Raw genomic sequence first — 17497 nt, forward strand, 5'->3', positions numbered from 1 at the left:
TTTTACGGTTTAATTTGCATTCAATCCACTTCGAGATTAATGAAAATCTTTATTTATTTGATGATACATGAATTAAATGATTGATACCCATCGTATTCCATAATCAATAATACACAGGGTTTTAATTACATCGATTGGTATATTGGCATCAAAAGTCACAGTCTATTATGCGTTACACACTTCCAGAATGTTTTATGATAAACTGTGAGAGCCGGTGTACTATGCAAAAATGTTTTAAATAATCGTAATGATGTGAATGATGAATCGCTAACGTGTAACTAATAAAAACGACAGCGCACGATGACAGTTTGCGCGCGAATTTTTAAAATTATTCCGCTACGTCTTATAGATATGTATAATCAATTCTTCGGCAAAGCTAAAGAATTGTTATAGATCTTTCGTATAAAAGAAGAAACTAACGCTAAATGCTATAAATTGTACCGCAAAGAGCTTACAACAATAATAATCGATGAGAAAGAATCGAGATTGAAATTTAAACTGATTGAAACGATATTTACAGACTGAACAAAGTAAATTTGGTAAACAAAAATAATTATTCATTTCTGTAGGTGCGTTACTATTACATCTATTCCGCATTATTTTGCAATAGATATTACATCGGTGTGCCTCGCAATTACGAGTTAACTTAATCATTTATAAAATGAATCGAATATATTATAAATCATTGCTCCCTTTTCATCATGCCTCTCTCAATTTGTATTTTATTTACTGATATGATCATTTGTTTTAGAATACTATATTATGCAATTCAGTTGATTCGCATAATTTAATAAATATTTCTTAAAAATAAGAAAACATGATCAAAACGGGATGTCGTTATTTCCAAGTACATTGTATCGCGTAAAAATTCCTTCATAAGTTGAACTATTCTCCTAATTACTATATTGGAATTAGACACAAGTCTAACATTATATAATCTAGACTTACATCTTACAATTTCTTTAGTTTTAGTTCTACTTATAAGTAGATTTTTACGCGTTTGAGCGTGTTCGATATTTTAAAAAATCATTAACGATTATGAAAAGCATGTCTTTTTGTTTTGTCATTTTTATCGGGCACACCGTAGAAACACGCGTTCTCTGTTTAAAGTATCAAGAATATAGCTATATTTGAGTATTATTCGGATTCAAAGATGCACGCGATAAATAAAAACTTGTACAGTCAATCAATGATTTAAGGCGGAACGTTGCCTATGCTTTTTTCTATCCTAAACGTTAATTTTTTGGTTACCGTTTACATTATGTTCATTAAATATCTAATAAATATAACAACAATGGTACATAGTATTTAAAAATTAACTAATTACATGCAATATATAAATATGGTTCTCTTCTACAACTATACAATGCTATCCTACGTCGTGTATTTCTATTTACAATTGTTACAGTACCTTTATACTTTACTCGTTTCAATGAAATTTTTCGCATTCTGTATATAACACCGTAAACGTTTATATAAACATTAACATTTACACAAACGAAATTTTTAAAAGATGTCTAATAGCAAAATTTATCCTAGAATGAATCTCACGAGTTCCAATAATAATACGCTACATCAGGCGTTTCAAACAGATAGAATTTAAAGACAGAAAACTAAACAAGCGCGATTTATCATAAAATTGAGCTTCTATTAATCATTTTTTCGTTTTTTTTTCTCTTTTCTTTTTTTTTCGAACGAAAGTACGTCACTTGGTAATTTCTCGTATCTTAATTCAATGCAAAAAATATTGTATTCTTATGACTAGAGTAATAGTGTTTACTATCATCACGATGAAATAATATCGTTTCTTAACTCTTTTTTTTAAACGCAGTAACGTCATAATAAATGTAAAAACAAATAATTATTAATTAATTCCCTCGATTAAGTATTAAGGAACTGTAAGTTACAATATTTTGTCATCTTTAGTCTCTCTCTTCTTATCAATAATTTCACATAATCGGTTTTTCTATTCTCATCTCGAAAAATATGTAATTTGACAAACACAATATTCATCCGTTTAAAATTGAGCCCTGTTCGTTTTCCTAAAACTAAAAATATCTCGAGTATGTTATAATACTATGATTCTCGGTCGAACTTCAAAGTGTCTACAAAACCGGATAAAGAGTTGTAAAGAAACTTGATAATTTGTTGCACTAAACGAACGGTAAAAGTCGTAAAATTGAGTCTCATATTCGTTATAATCTGATTATGCTTTTCGTTTGTCGCGATAAGTTTACTGTGCCGGTAGTAATAGGAACTAAGTTTTACGTTCAATTAAAAATCAAACTTTCTCCAAAAAGTATGCGCAACTTGACAGCGTGTAACGTACGCGTAGACTACAAATAAAAAGCTCTTATATTCATTTAATTCGTCAGACAGTTAAAATACAAAATTATTCAACTAATTGTTCCATCTAGGAAATTTCATCTTTGTTAAAACTTTGCAATGATAATTAGAAGAGATTCGCTTTCATCATAGTCAAGTCGCGATTTCTTTAAAGAGATTTACATCTACGTTCGATTCATTCGTCTCTGAAAACGTTCCTTTTAAAAACAGTTGATTTCATCTTTTTCTGTTATGAATTTCTTAAGCGCCGTAATAATATACGTGTTCTTACTGGTACGATATTTGTCGGAACATGCTACTAATTTCCTCCATCGTCTTGTTCTTCGTCTCTGGCACCTTCTTGTAGATGAAGAAGACGAAGAATGCTTGTATCACGGCGAACATAATGAATACGTAAGCACCTAACGCTTCCTGCAGCGGAAGAAATCCTATGCTGACGATGAAGTTCGCCGTCCAATTTACTGCGATAGCAACGGACGTCGCTGCCGGTCTCGCGGATTGATTAAACAATTCGGATACCAAGAACCAAGGAATACTTCCTGGTCCAGTCGCAAATAGGACTACGAACATGATCACCAAGACGATTGAGAAGTAGGCTGCTGTACTAGATGTCTCCTGCAAAGACAACAACAAGTTTAGTATAATTTGTAATTTGTAGTACAATGATATATCAGAAATTTAACATGGTAATTTAAGTGTTATTATTATTTTATAATTGTCTAGGTGTGACTGGTATACTTACTGCAAAAACAAGACAAATAGCAAGCAAAGCGGTATCGATGAACATTCCGCCAAATCCAATAAGAAGCAACGTTTTCCTTCCAGCCCTTTCAACGAGTATCAAAGAAATAAAAGTCATGACAACGTTCATCGCTCCGACTCCCATGGTCGCATTTTGAGCCGCATTTTTATCCAACTGTGCCATCATGAATATCTTCGTCGAGAAGAACATTACGGCATTTATGCCGGACAGTTGTTGCGCAAACATAATCATAATCGCGATCATCAATGGAATCCTAAGAGCAGGATTTACAAACAGTTCTTTCAGCGTGACCTTTGGCACAAGTTTCACTGATTCGTATTCCGCCCTCATTTCCTCCATTTCATCGTGAACTTCGAGCGTGCCACGTAGCCAGGACAAAGCTGCAACAAACAATCATCTCGTTATAGATAAACGTTTCGCTCTAATTAATAGAAGGAAAGTTTGTTTATCAGCATCAATAAGAAAACACGACGATTCTAAAAAAAAAAACATCTATTGCTGTACACTACCAGCGAAAAGTGCGTAATCATTTTACTTCTTAACCCTTGGACCAGGCGACGTAGACGACTCTTTTTGCCGTGTGAACGTACGATTTAAAATTGAAATTTCATTTTATCCATTCGTTTCTAATAATTAATATTTCATTCCAGACGTACCTCTTTGCGCCTCCATGTCCTTTCCTCTACCGAGCAACAAGTACTTCGGACTCTCAGGGCACATCGGAAGTGTAAATACTTGGAAGATCGCAGGAACGATCGTCAAACATAAAAGAAGCGGCCATTGATCAGCCGTGCCTAATATTTGTTCTAGCCCGAGAATCTGTGATACCAGAATAGAAATAGTGATGACTAGTTGATAGACGGTCCCAACAGCTCCTCGTAGATGAATAGGTGATATTTCAGCTAGATACATGGGCGCTAGACCAGCGTTCAAACCAGCGTTAATACCGATTAGAAATCTTCCAATGATTATCATCTCGTAGCTCTTCGCTGTCTTTGCGCAACCCTCGAAGATGACCGTGAGGAGTACCAGGATGTTGTTCAACAGTAAACCACCCTTCCTGCCGAAACGATCGGCTACCGTGCCCACCAGCGAACCGCCTATCATACCACCCACGCAGAATATCGACACAGCTATCGACCATATCATCGTCACCTCGGATTGTTTCGTTGGTTCACCGGTACGATTCATTTTCAGGTTACTGATCCAATCCTCGATAAGCTGCAACACACCACCGATGCATAATGATAATTAATGATAATTAGGCCTTGCATCTAAATGCGTCAAGTGTTAAACACACACGGCGATAGTAAAAATTAACTTAGCATTTGATACGACGTAGATACGTGTAAAAATGCATAACGATTGCTAAATGGTCAGAGAATTATTTATATGCATATGTCTAATTAATAACTGCGTTCTGGAACTTTAGCGATGAAATACTTAGCTTAGCTTCCTGAATAAACGCGATCACGACGTTATAGCTAATATCGGTGTCAAAAAGATTTGAGAAAGTGCTGACGATGTATCTTATGACTTATGAAATACCTGCTGAGGTGCATTGACGACACCAGTGTTGTACCCATGTTGAAACGATGATCCAAGTGCAGCAGCCGCGATGGCGAATGCTAATCGTCCGTTCAGGCCCTGCGATAATAGAAAATTATGTTTTTTTTAGTCAAATTTTTATTTATTAATACATTGAAAAGAAATATGTAGCCAGAAATGAATGATTGTGTTTCAGCTTATCGTCGTGGAACATTAAAAGGAATCAGCGATTAGAAATCGGCCAATAAGATAACGCGATATTAACTTTAAAACAAAGGCTGATCAGAGGTAAGAAATTTAGTTGAAAGAAAATCTTTCGTCGACCAAAGAGGAGGCTTTACAAACTTGCTTCTTACCGATTTCCTAATCACAGGAAATTTAAAAGTGGTCGTTTTTAAAGTCATCAGGAAGTTCGGATTAATCCACACTGGCTGGAAACACACTGAGGAAGATTGAAACGTTTACCGTCGGACGTTTATGCAAATTACCAGTATCTGCCTCCAATGTTTTCAAACACGTGTCAAAGAACAGTCTGCGGGTCGGTACCCCCGCCACGGATTTTTATATGCTCCAGCTATGGCGCACACAAAGACGCTAAACAAATTACACGCACGCACACTCGCGTGTCTCAAGGAAGCTCCCGACCAGTGTTTCTCAAATCGGTAAGTAAAATCTCTCTGAACCCCCATCGGTTATTTTCACAATCGATTATTCATTCCCGAACAATAATATATGGATACAAACCGTACTCTATATTTATGTTTTTCTAACGCGTAAATAACGTTTCTAAAGTGCGTGTTATGCAGACGCGTTCGCGTACAGATACAATAGGATGCAGCGTATCATTTTACTTTTTTTTTTTTCATTTAAATATAAATATATGCAGCACGTCGATACACGCTTATTCATAAGTGTACATAAATTTGCATGCTATGTTAAAAATGAACTTTTAGCCGAAGAACATCTACCAGCGCTTGGATAAAAATACATGCATATCTCGTGTGATCTGTTCTTTATTTTTTCATGAATATGCGTATTATCTAAGATATTACAGACGAATTCTGTTTCTATCCAGGAGCATCGTCACTTTCACTGTTATTCGCAATGCAGTCGACATTTTGAAAACTTAAAGCAAGGAAATAGACAAGGACATGATATTATGCTTATTTTTATCTGTGACCATGAAGGTTTAGATTTGAAAAAGAATCCAGTGTGTATTTTTTCACTGATTGGTTTTTTACATCGCTCTAAAAAAAACATTTCAAATTCAATGTCAGCAATTCTAATAGAAACGTACCAACTTTTCCTATCAAATTGCACATAAATATGTACACGTAACGGTATAATTAGTCGTATATACGTGCATATCTATCGTTCCTAATGGGTCATGGTATTCTATTTTAAAAGCAAAAAATTGTGGAATTATGAAGATTCACTTAAAAACTAAGATTTGATTAATCTCGTGTTAATGTAGCTCGACTCGTGAAATATTTTATCGGACTCGTAAGCGCCACTTATCTTTTTCCCCTGATTCGATCGACTAGTGAGATATAATTTCAAGAAAATGATACCACCAGCACGATATAAAAGGCAACTGCTTCGTAAGCACGTATCACGCAATAGCGTAATTGTGCATTCATTCACATTCAAACGTAAAAATGTATTAGTTTAAAAGCACATCCGACGTATCTATAATACAGACGAATTATGATTAGTAGTAGTGGTGTTAATGACGATAATAGCAGCAGTAGTAGGTAAGAACATTCCAGTCCTACGTGTGACGTCAGAGTGCTCTGGAATAAACCCGTTGTGTCACGCGGACGAGCGAAATTTCCCGCTCTCCGAAACTCTCGAACGCGATTGGTCGAGTCAAAGGTGTGTCGATCGCGAGCGAAGTCGATTGGTCGAACGTGCCAAGCCTCTTGTAAGCATGCGAGTCTCGTCGCGAACTTAACGTCCTAATTATAGCTACAACACGATGCGAATGCGAAAATTTTATCGGGACTTTCAAAGAAAAATCGATAAGGGGAACTGTTAGTTCAATGATCCACGATCGCTCGATGAATAAGCACATCACTTCAAACGGTACGAAACGAAAATTTTCTTTCTAAGCATCTAAAATATCGACTTGTAAATAATGCTGTATACTTCATATCGTACCGGATATGTCACGCAGGGCCGGCCCTGATGTCACACGAGTATCAATTCTGCTTTTCAAGTTTAGAATTAATAAAAATCGAAATAAATATTAGTAATCTTTTTTATTATAACAAATAACGTATTTGTTTCGTGCACGGCAAACAACGCGTTCTTGCGACAGAAGATAACCTTATTACAGGATTACGTTATTTTTCTCGTTGCTAGTTTTAAAATAATAAAAATAGCTCTGAACACCGCGGCAGATATTTTGATTCTTAACTGATCCACGAAACGAACGAACGTTTTCTTAACGAACCGGTATTCTTTTTCTGTCGTTTTCAAAATTGGAAAACAAAAATTTCGATACATCGATTGATCGCGTTCGTTCTATTTGCGCGTACTCTCATCCGATTATTATTCGTATGTAATTAATATTTATGATATTAAAGTATTATGATTTTGCATCGTTTATTAGTTTACGTCATGCTTTATAAAATGTTAAGAATACCAAACCATAATTCTCATTTAATCTAGAACAGAGAATTAAGTTTTTACTGATCGAAATTAACAATGATTAAATATTCAATATAAAATTCCCTACCCTCTGACGTAACCGTTCTGAAATCTGTACTCGTCGTACCATATTTCTTTTTTTCAAGAACTTGATTTATATTCTCGAATTTCAATTTCCACAGAATTGATCTTCACGGGAACGAAAATAAAAGGTAACATTCCTTTATCTCTTATCGTCGGTAATTATTCTAATATAAATACATCTGTTCTCATATATACTGTATGTACATTGAGTAAACGGACACTTGTTTTTTCGATTATTTTCAGGTGCGCGTTGAATGGCAATTTTGCATGACAATCAAACTGTTGAAGCAACGCAAAGCAATGCCAATACCAAGTACACGGGTCCTTTCGTCACGACTATTTGTAGCGATAGTAAGCAGGACACATACCAGTAAAATAAAAAAGGAGAGTGAAATTCTTTGCTCAACATTGTTTTCGAGTAATTGCCACAATGTCACATGTGGCCGTGATAGCGCATACTTTGTAAGTACAGGATTACCGATACAACCTTGGCCTAATGCAAGTCTTTAACATAGTTTCAGATTATAGTCATCTTCGATTAATTTCCTATATCATTTGGATCCAAAGGTATTGCGAGAGCTAACGCGTGAAACAAATCAGAAATATTGACTGATATTATTCAATCTCGATTACAAATATTATGCAAACTTCTTCATTGAAAGGTACACGTTTTCTTAACAGTCTTGTTCCCTCTTGTATGTACTCGTACACTTGAAACACTTTCGTATACAACAGATCGCCTATTATTGGTAACAATCAAATTTTTTTTTTCCTATTAACAACGTAAACATCAACAAGCTCTACTCATCAAGAATACCGTGATCGATTTCACTATTACAACGTTCGCGCGTTCGTTTCGAATTTAAAAGACAACGAACCTGACCGCCTAAAAAGGAACGACAACGCTTCGGTCACCTTTAACACGTTAAACTGGGATCAACAATTCAAATGGTGAGAGAGTAAGTTCGATTTTAATTCCCTTCTTTTGATTCTTGAAGAAAAGTGAAGCGAAGCTTGATTAGAATGCACATACAAATGTATCGTATTTCAGAAATCTGCGGATACTTTGAACGGTACCATGCTAATGCCCATTCGCACCCTATTCAGAAGCTCGAAATAAGCACAATAGCCAGTGGAACCATAGCGACTTGTAAGGAAGAACAAATTTTCACGTTTTCAACTATCGCCGATCGATTACACGATACAGAAATCGAAAGCGAGTTCGAATGAAAATGATACTTTACCTGGTACCACTTTTTATTCATGGCGAATCTTTCTAGATCTTCGTCGGCGCTATTTGAACACTTGTTTTTTTTTCTTTCTTTTTTTTTTTTTTTAAAGAGACGTTTACGTTTACGTTCGTATATTGACACAGGTTCGAATCGAACGGACGTGAGAGGAAAGAGAACGACCGAATCGTTCCGTGTCACGGTCGTGTTTGAAAGCTACTGAGCGATATTCGTGCGAGTGGACGAAAGCCGATTTTCGAAACCAGTCGTGTATCTCCCTCTCCCCCTTGTTTCTCACGAGGAAGCTTCGAGCAAGAATGCCCCCCGACGAATCTCATTGGGCGATACCAAGCTACCTCTCTCTCGCCAGTCGTGCATTTCTCCCAACAGTACTCGCAAGAAAAGGAATTTGTTCGTACCCGTTTTCAATGCCCTTACGATACCCGTTTCCACCTTTCTCTCGATTCCATACTGCAGCACCGTTCTCGATGCATACCGCTTCGAGATTAACACGTTAGACCGTCGGTTGTTTCAATGAGCCTACGATTAATTGCGTTTGCGCATTGATTTCTTTTTTTCGCGCGATTCGATTCGATTCAAAATCGAGAAAGTACAGAGAGATTCAGTTCAAAAGCAAAGGAAGAATTAAAATTGTTGCTGCGTATTAAAATACGTAATCAGGCAACGATACGGTTTAAACGTATCAAATACTAGATCAATGGATCTTGATTTCTTACGTTTGTCCTTGCCTTCCGGAATATTTATCCGCTTCTCGATTTCATCGATCGCAAACCAAAGTTTTGCTAAACAAGTTTATGTTTCATCCGCGGTGTGTTAAGTGAATATGTTTTTAAAGGTCGATTAAAATAAACAGCTTCGATATGAAAGCTGTGCTTGACAAAGTATTTGCGTAATAACGATTACGAATAATGGAATCGAACGAAAATAACTCCCGCTTCGTAAAACAGATGTTACTCGTTACCGTCGAAAAAGCTTTAACGAATACTTCAAACTCTTCATATTTCTTTTTAAAAAATTATTTGAAAATCATAAATTATCCTGTCAATGATTAAACAGCGAAGAATGACTAAGAGAATTCGAAATCGCTCTAGTGATAATATTATATTGCAGATCTGGCCCATTGTTGTCACTGGCTAGTACCGTCTCAATGCAAAACCGGACGCTGCCTGTTAATCATGGTGCTCACGTCGCGTAGACTAATTTTACAATTAAGAACATTCAAGTCAAAGTGCTTGTACAACCTGGAGAACGTTTGAACGACGCATTACCTTTAACCTTCAGCTGCTCGGTACTTTAAGCATAACGATATACCCTCTCCTTCTCGGTCATAGGATCGAACGTTACTCCAGTTTAAGCATGTATTAGACTCGTTCAATTATTCTATAAAATTATTGCCTCTGCGTGTAATCGTTTACTTTTTCCTTTTTTGGTCAACAACCAAAATGTTTCAGGAAAATAAATAGAGTTCCAGACAGAAGGCTTCCGAGATAATTGAAACACGGTTCATTGGACTCCTTATCGCTGATTTAAGAGGAAGCTACAGTGAGTCGTATTAACCCAAGAATTTCTACCTTTTCCACTTAATCTTTTATTACTAACCATCAATGATGACTCACCGATTGAAATTCTAAAAATATAATTTTTTGGATAAATATGTGCAGCAGAAAAAATGAATGCGCTAAAGGTGCGAGAGGTATCTTTCTTACTATTGAAACTCGAACGGCAACGAAATAAAAATTAATTGGCCGACGATTTTCAGCGCAGTTTCCTTATTGAGAACAATTGTTGCTAATTGGAACAACGTAGCCGCTGGTAGCGTAAAAGTGTGATAAATTTATAAACGACATCTGTGTCGTTCGCATCGCAAAAATAAACGTTGATAAGGGAGTGAAATCGAGGAAACAACGAAACGACCTTTATCCAGTCACTGATTCTCTTCTATTCCGAAACTCTACGTATTCTGTAATCGTCTACCACTTTCAACACTATCCAAAATTTGAACTTTAAGCCAGATAAAAAGTACATGAAGTGCTTTAATCTGTCTAAATTCATAATTCACAGATTACAGTTTTTTATTATCTCATAAAGAGACTCCTTTTACATCTCATGAATTACACTTTAATTCTTTTTTATATGGGAACAATTTAATGCACTTTCAATTGTAGCTTGATAACTAATTTCGTGTTAACAAACTTTTGCAAGAAGATCATTTAGTAAAATTGTTATTCACTTTCTATTGCATACTCACCAGTTGTTTATCCCCCTCGATAGACTGCGTGTAGGAAAAAAGCAAATAGAAAGAAGATGATAAGAGCTATTTGAGAAGAGTTGAAAAATTTCGTTACCTTTGGTGCCGGGGTTAAGGCTGTTGGTGTCGTAACTTGTTCCTGAATTTCGCTGTTCGACTAAAGTGAGATTGTTAATTGTGTTTAAAATACCCTTTGATTTTGTTAATTTGCTAATTGAGATTACACAATACCTTATCCTTTTCAGTTGCCATCGTAAAGCAGCTTGCAAAAAGGAGAGACCATGAATTAAGTATTATCGTAATGTCGGCGATAAAAATGAGTACTTTACGAAATACTATTTATCAATATTGGCAAATGAATGGAGATTGTGAAATTGTTCAAATGAAATCGAGAATTAAGATTAAAAAAATGGACGCTCCAAATTAAATTACAGATAATGATTCTGAAATGAACAGTGTTAGAAAATGAAAAAATAATTACAAACTCTGCACGAACGGATATGCTCGAAAAGGGTTGACAGTGAATTGTCAACGTGAGTATTTTTTTTTATTATCGATTAGTTCATGTATGAATTGACATGACGCGGACCAACTTGCGATTGATGAAGAAACGAAGCTAGCTACGCAATCTTCTACTCCATTTTTATCTGTCTCTGACCAATTAAATTGCAATAAAATAGAGCACTTAAATTAAAAACTCATAAACTCGTTGACTAAGGCTCAGATTAAGTATTCATGTTTTATTTATTAAAATTAAATTTAGAAAAAGATTGTAGAACAGTATGAAAATGGAATGAAATCACATTAATCGAGAGCTTGTGCGTTATAAAAACCCATTTAGCATAACACAATGTTGTAACGATAGATATAGACAAGGATTGAGAAGGTCACGCAGAGGTTATCGGCAAGGCCTCTTGCTTGTACGTAAATTGTATATAAACAATCTATGTCTCGATCAATGCAAAGAAAACAATATCGTTCAACATTATATACAAGGGTCGTAACCTGTGATAAATAAATTCGATATATTGTTGTGAACCAAAGGATGAGATAAATTCCGAACAAAGTAGTCATTAATAACATTTTTTCTCTGTAGATAACACGTTGTTTCTGCATATACAAGTGTTCAATTCCTTCCGTACAATTACAAAAATATTTACTCTATTAAAATGTCGAAGACATTTGAAAGCAATTCATTTTAAAAATAATATAATTATCTATCCATACGTTGATAATTATTTTCATTAAGAATAGAACAGTTGGGTGTTCTATAACATGGCGTGCGTGTATCGATTGTAAGCGGATATTTTTATAAATTCATTGGATAGTTCTTAAAATCGAAAGAATCGGTTCCAAGAATTGCCGCGCTAACAGAATGCAGTCGGACGTGTGAAGAAGCATGTAAGCAAGCGGGTAGGGTATGTACTCACTGACAATGACGTAGTCGAAGGAAGCGCGGGCTCGACTATTCCGAGAGTTCGTGTTCGATCCTCGTGTGCTTATACACCCTGGATAAACGCACAGCCGACCAAGAAGTCCCGCTTGTTGTATTTTCAGGCGCAGGCGCGACGAATTTACCGGCCGCTACTTGCACCTTCCATTGCAATTCTGAACCTAGGATTGCTTCATCCCTAACTGGACCGCCGTAAACTCGTATACCGGTTTAACCTTACACAAACCATTCGACCATCCACCTGATGAAATAATCTCACTGTTTTACCACCTTCCAATCTTTTCCAGTAATTTTATTCAATTATTTTTCAAAGCTCATTCAAAATAATTATTCAACTTGAAATATTTATATATCGTCTGTGGTAGATAACTGCCTATCCGGATCGTGTGGTTACACATCTGAATCGTTGTTTATCCGAAAATCGTTAAAATAACGTTCTAGCTAATTTAAGCTCGATATCTCTTCGAATATTTCAATCCAACTAACTTTGATTACTAAAAGTAATCTTTAACCGTTGATATATAATTTTCATCACTCGAAAAATAATTAACCCGAAATGTTATCCATTGTAAATATTACATAATATTTTTTACATTAATAGTGATTCAAGTGTTCATATACGACTACTTCCCAATTTTTGCGAAGATCAAGTTTTACGTAATATATTTCGTTCAAGATGTTTGTTTTGCCACAACTAAGTCAATCGTAAGTTCTGATACACAATCACAAAGTAGGTATTTCGAAACGAAACTAAATCGCAAGTTTACTCGCTTATCATACATTTTTTATACATCGAATAGTGTATTAAATAATACTCTGTGAAATGTAATACACGTATTCGCGTAAGGTACAAGGTATACTGGCTTCTGGTTTCGGCTCTTTTTGTCGAGCCTGCGCCTCCACAGATTTCTATTTGGGACAAACGGTAGATCGATATCCATTGAACTTAAATACAAGGAGAAACGATTCCCACGCATTTTTTTACCATTTAAACTACGCTGTAATCTCCCATTTCTTTTAATCGAAACAACTTCCATTGTATCATAATGAAATGGATCTTTCTGCTATAAAAAAATGATGTTCGTATTCCCTACGCAAAAAGAACCCTAACCTCGTTTCAAGTACTTAAGTAAACAATTGTTCCATGCGTGTATAAAAACCGAGTGGAATTCACTTTTAACGGCAAATGTTTACCGAACTATCGAAATATAGATAAAGAGGAAAGCACGCGAGTAAATATTGAAACGCATTTGGCTATCTTAACTCAGGTAAAAATGTATGACGCTAAAGCGTGGGCGTCGGACGATGGCTTCGTGCTCGAGAGATGGCGAGCCCCCAAGAATCTTACTCTTTTTATTCTTTCCTAGATATCTGCTTTTAATGCAACCAGTGAAACGCAATAGTATTATTAATATTATTGGACTAGTTTTACTTCAAATATTAACTTCAATACTCATAATTCATGCAAATCGACACATCTCCTTAGCAGAGAAATGTAGAAATTATTGGAGAAATGTTTCAATGTTAGTATATGTACCTTCTTCATGAGCGTGTGTATATTTGAAAAAAGTTCAAAGTCATTTCCTTTAACACGTTGATGACGTAAAGCAATTATTTGCATTTCAAATTATATTTCATTACTTTAAAGCAGTGACGTTCATCGGTATCCAAAGGTTTTAAATATTCGTCCATGCATTAATTCTAACTTGTGATCGTACAATGTTCTTTATAGCGACATAAGTTTTGAATGAATAATAAGAATTAAGAACTTTAAATGACAGCAAAACTTCATACATGAATCATATATGGATTCAATGAATTTCGTAACGCATCATTCATCATCTTGTACTGTTGGTTTCCAAGTATCTCTGTTATAAAAATGATAAAATTAACACTCTCTTACAAGAGTTATCATGTTCTTCTTATATCTATGCACTTGATACTTTGATAAGTCAAGTACATATATATAATCTGAAGTACAAAGAACGTACTTTACGTTCATTCTATCGTAATTTTCATATCCAATTGCGTCAGACGGTATTATATCTCGAGGAATTAGAGGACACCGACAGGTGACGCGCCTTGCACACACCCACCGAATCGACCAATCGTTTCATAGGTTACCAAGTGTTCTCAAATCGTGTTCTCTACGCACAACTTATTTACCGACTGTGTTTCAAGATAATGCATTATTTATAGAGAAACGATTATCATTTATGAATATAGATAAATAGGAAATAATGTTTGCAAACGATAAGACCGACCAATGTCAATACAATGGAATTACTTTTGTAATGTAATGCCAACATGGCAACCACTGTTTGGGTCAATAAGTTGTCCAGACTTTTGCCCCAATACAGAACTGAATGAAAGGGAAAATCCACCTGTTGACGATTCCTATTCTATCGAATACCGTAGTATTGACGCTTATAAAATTAATAAAAATATTTTATAACTTTATACGTGGCGCAACGAACAATACTTATAGCTTTATAGAGAACAGGATAAAATTTAATTCAAAAACTTCTTATCGTGCATACCTTTTTAAGGTTACACGTTTCGTATAAACTCATAATCTTACGGCATTGACACGCATTAACATGCAAAGAATCTATTTCGCGAGCGGTAAGTATCGTTTAATTATCCGATAGGTACTAAGGGCATATTAATTGAATGCTTAGAATTCCATTAACTAGGGTCAAATACGTATCTACGTGCAGTAGTTTAGAGAACGTCTTGCGTCATTCGAAGAAACTGCGGATCGTTCGATCATGAAAGTATGTATTACTCCAAGCAACGATATCCGCTTGGGAACTCGAAAGAGAATCGATCAATGATCTGCGATGCGCAAGGTCAAGAATTGTTACTTCAAAGAATTCTGTCGATCGTTTATCTTCCAATTTCCATTATCATTGAAAAACAATAAAAATTCAAGAAATTGTTGAATCATTGTTAATCTACAACCACTATTGTACAATGTATCATTTTGTTGCTCATTTATCAAAAATATAAAGGTTTCATGCGTTATATATTCCGCAATCTATAATATCAGTTTGAAAATAAATGGTGATTCGACAGACATCTTCAAATAGATAAAATTTCAAAGATTATCTAAAAATATACTGTCTGCATGTCATTCTTATTTTTCTACTGTGAACGTGCACGTAGGAGACATTCGTGTTTGCACGTGTCTATTGCCAATTACTATATCGTTTAGTATCATTTAGATACTTGCAAATTTCAGTGGCCAAGTATTCAAGATCAGCTGTTCCCTTCGCGTGCTTGCGTATGTATTTATCATCAGGCATTCATTCAGGTTGATGTTTTCTGTTACATTGTTGCTATGTTATATAAATTAATTAATCACCATAGATTTGCTGATGCATCGTGCAATTTATTAGTTACATGTTACGTATATGTACAAGATATGCAACGTAGTATTAGTATTAAAAAAAGAATCAGAAGGGCAGGAAATGTTTCGGTAAGAAGCTTTGATAAATGAAAATATTTTATTACATTTTTAGTCCAGTGATACGTGAAAACACGGGGTACTTACTCTCTGGGCAGAAAGAGGTATAGTAGTTTCTCTGGTGTAAATTGGAACATCCAAATCACTGACACTGCTACTGATACTAGGCGCCCTGGAGTCAGGTCGTCCACTAAGAGGAACCGAAAGATGCGTCGGCCTAAGTGGATGGGATTCGGCAATGAAACCCTCTCCAAAATCCTCGTCATCTCGGTCCATCTGTAGCAAAATCACGCGAGATAAATCTACCTAAATCATCTTAAGTGTAAATTAACGACTTAACTAAACTAGCATTACTAATTTCCTCAATAGGAAAAAAGTATGAGTATCTTGTTTATGACATGAAGTTTACAAACTGTTATAAAAAATATTGTAGAAAGTATTCTTTAAAATGGCAGAAAAAGAAGGGAATAGCTTACGAAAAGGTTACATTTTTTAACTTAATTATTGAAGATACATAAATACGTATCGTGATAACAATTACAATTATCAATTATACGTCGTAGATATTGTACGTAAAATTAGCACGAGAATGTGACAACGGTACGTTTTCCCTATCAATTATTTGGCAAACGATCAAGGCTAGTAACTCGATGACATACTCCCCACTCCGATTGATAATTTCGTTCTACGATCAGTGAAGAAAATTGATAAAAAACGAAACAGTCACCAAGAGAACTATATCGTAAAATGCATTTTATTTTTAGTTCGAACCTGTTCTTTCCTTGTAACATCGTGGGGATATAAACGTAAAATGTTTAGACACGGATTAACAAATACAATCTCAATTCAAACGTAATTTAAAATAGTACGTGTCGTTATTGAAGCAAGATCGTACATATTTTTTAAATAGCTTGAATTTAAATAATAAATGCCTGTCATAAGCTATTAATTGCATTAGTAATTACATCGACGTTTTTCACACTTCTTTCAAAACGAATCAACAGAGATCTCTGATGCAATGAACTGTCATTTAAAAGTGAAATTTCGACAGGAAAAATGTATATTTCCCTTATCTAAATTTGTTCTGGATGTCATAAAATATTAGTCCGTCCGAGCCAATAATATCAACCGCGAAAAATCGGGACACGGTCCATTGACGTCAACAGGGAGTCTGAAATGTACTACAAGAAAAGCATGACATTTTTTGTTAATTACCTCGTATCCGAGCGAAGGAAAAGCGAAGAAAGAAGTAGTAGAATGAAGAGAATCAAATCGGTATTAGATTGTTCCTAAACAACAGAAGCTGCACCTTCTGCGTCGCCAATTACGAAAGCAAACGTTGAATCTATACCGATGAAAGCACAAAAATATGAGAAAAAAAAAAATTGAAGATTAGAACACCCGTACTCCCAGGGTGTGCTCTTGAGACTGAGCTAGAGGACGCATCACGTCGCGACATCACCGTCGTCGTCGCCGTCGGCAAGACGTAGCCGTCGGCCTCCGGCTGGATTTAATTTTAACGCGTACGTTGTTAAGACGAGCCTCCAACTTCCTATAACAGCGAACACAACTACGTTAATGCATTACCTCTTCTCCCCGTTTAACTTCTTCCTATCTATGTTTATACATCAATTGATTCTTGCTAAACTTCGCAATTGATTTCACTTGACCTGGTGGTATATCC

At 35.5% G+C, this 17497-nt stretch overlaps 1 protein-coding gene and 2 long non-coding RNA genes across 27 annotated transcripts; 2 read left to right on the forward strand and 1 right to left on the reverse strand.

The window, feature by feature from the left end:
• Positions 1 to 29: 29 nt before the first annotated feature.
• On the reverse strand, positions 30 to 17370 carry LOC114880783 (solute carrier family 2, facilitated glucose transporter member 1-like). 4 transcript variants are annotated; one of them, XM_029197166.2, is made up of 8 exons: positions 12322 to 12449; positions 11123 to 11153; positions 10989 to 11048; positions 10892 to 10915; positions 4658 to 4756; positions 3766 to 4330; positions 3089 to 3489; positions 30 to 2961 (listed from the first exon to the last, which is right to left on the reverse strand). In XM_029197166.2, exons 2-8 carry the CDS (start codon positions 11141 to 11143, stop codon positions 2614 to 2616), a joined length of 1518 nt encoding a protein of 505 aa, XP_029052999.1. In that variant the 5' UTR covers positions 11144 to 11153; positions 12322 to 12449; the 3' UTR covers positions 30 to 2613. The 4 variants fall into 4 exon arrangements, with proteins under 4 accessions (XP_029052999.1, XP_029052998.1, XP_029053002.1 ...); XM_029197165.2 differs by lacking the exons at positions 10892 to 10915; positions 10989 to 11048; positions 11123 to 11153; positions 12322 to 12449 and adding exons at positions 15901 to 16089; positions 17029 to 17370; XM_029197169.2 differs by lacking the exons at positions 10892 to 10915; positions 10989 to 11048; positions 11123 to 11153; positions 12322 to 12449 and adding an exon at positions 8638 to 9677.
• On the forward strand, positions 4765 to 11946 carry LOC114880786. 22 transcript variants are annotated; one of them, XR_006830341.1, is made up of 10 exons: positions 4765 to 4945; positions 5031 to 6742; positions 7492 to 7521; positions 7637 to 8352; positions 8445 to 8640; positions 9754 to 10001; positions 10095 to 10327; positions 10408 to 10605; positions 10915 to 11053; positions 11137 to 11946. It is a non-coding gene; the product is annotated as an uncharacterized LOC114880786 (long non-coding RNA). The 22 variants fall into 22 exon arrangements; XR_006830387.1 differs by having other exon boundaries at positions 9754 to 9931; XR_006830354.1 differs by having other exon boundaries at positions 7637 to 8055; positions 8129 to 8352; positions 9754 to 10327.
• LOC123989003 lies at positions 16096 to 16548 on the forward strand. The gene is made up of 2 exons (XR_006830392.1): positions 16096 to 16295; positions 16377 to 16548. It is a non-coding gene; the product is annotated as an uncharacterized LOC123989003 (long non-coding RNA).
• Positions 17371 to 17497: the final 127 nt, after the last annotated feature.

The sequence above is a fragment of the Osmia bicornis genome, chromosome 2 (genome assembly GCF_907164935.1).
Source record: "Osmia bicornis bicornis chromosome 2, iOsmBic2.1, whole genome shotgun sequence".
In the NCBI taxonomy this organism is placed as follows: domain Eukaryota; kingdom Metazoa; phylum Arthropoda; class Insecta; order Hymenoptera; family Megachilidae; genus Osmia; species Osmia bicornis.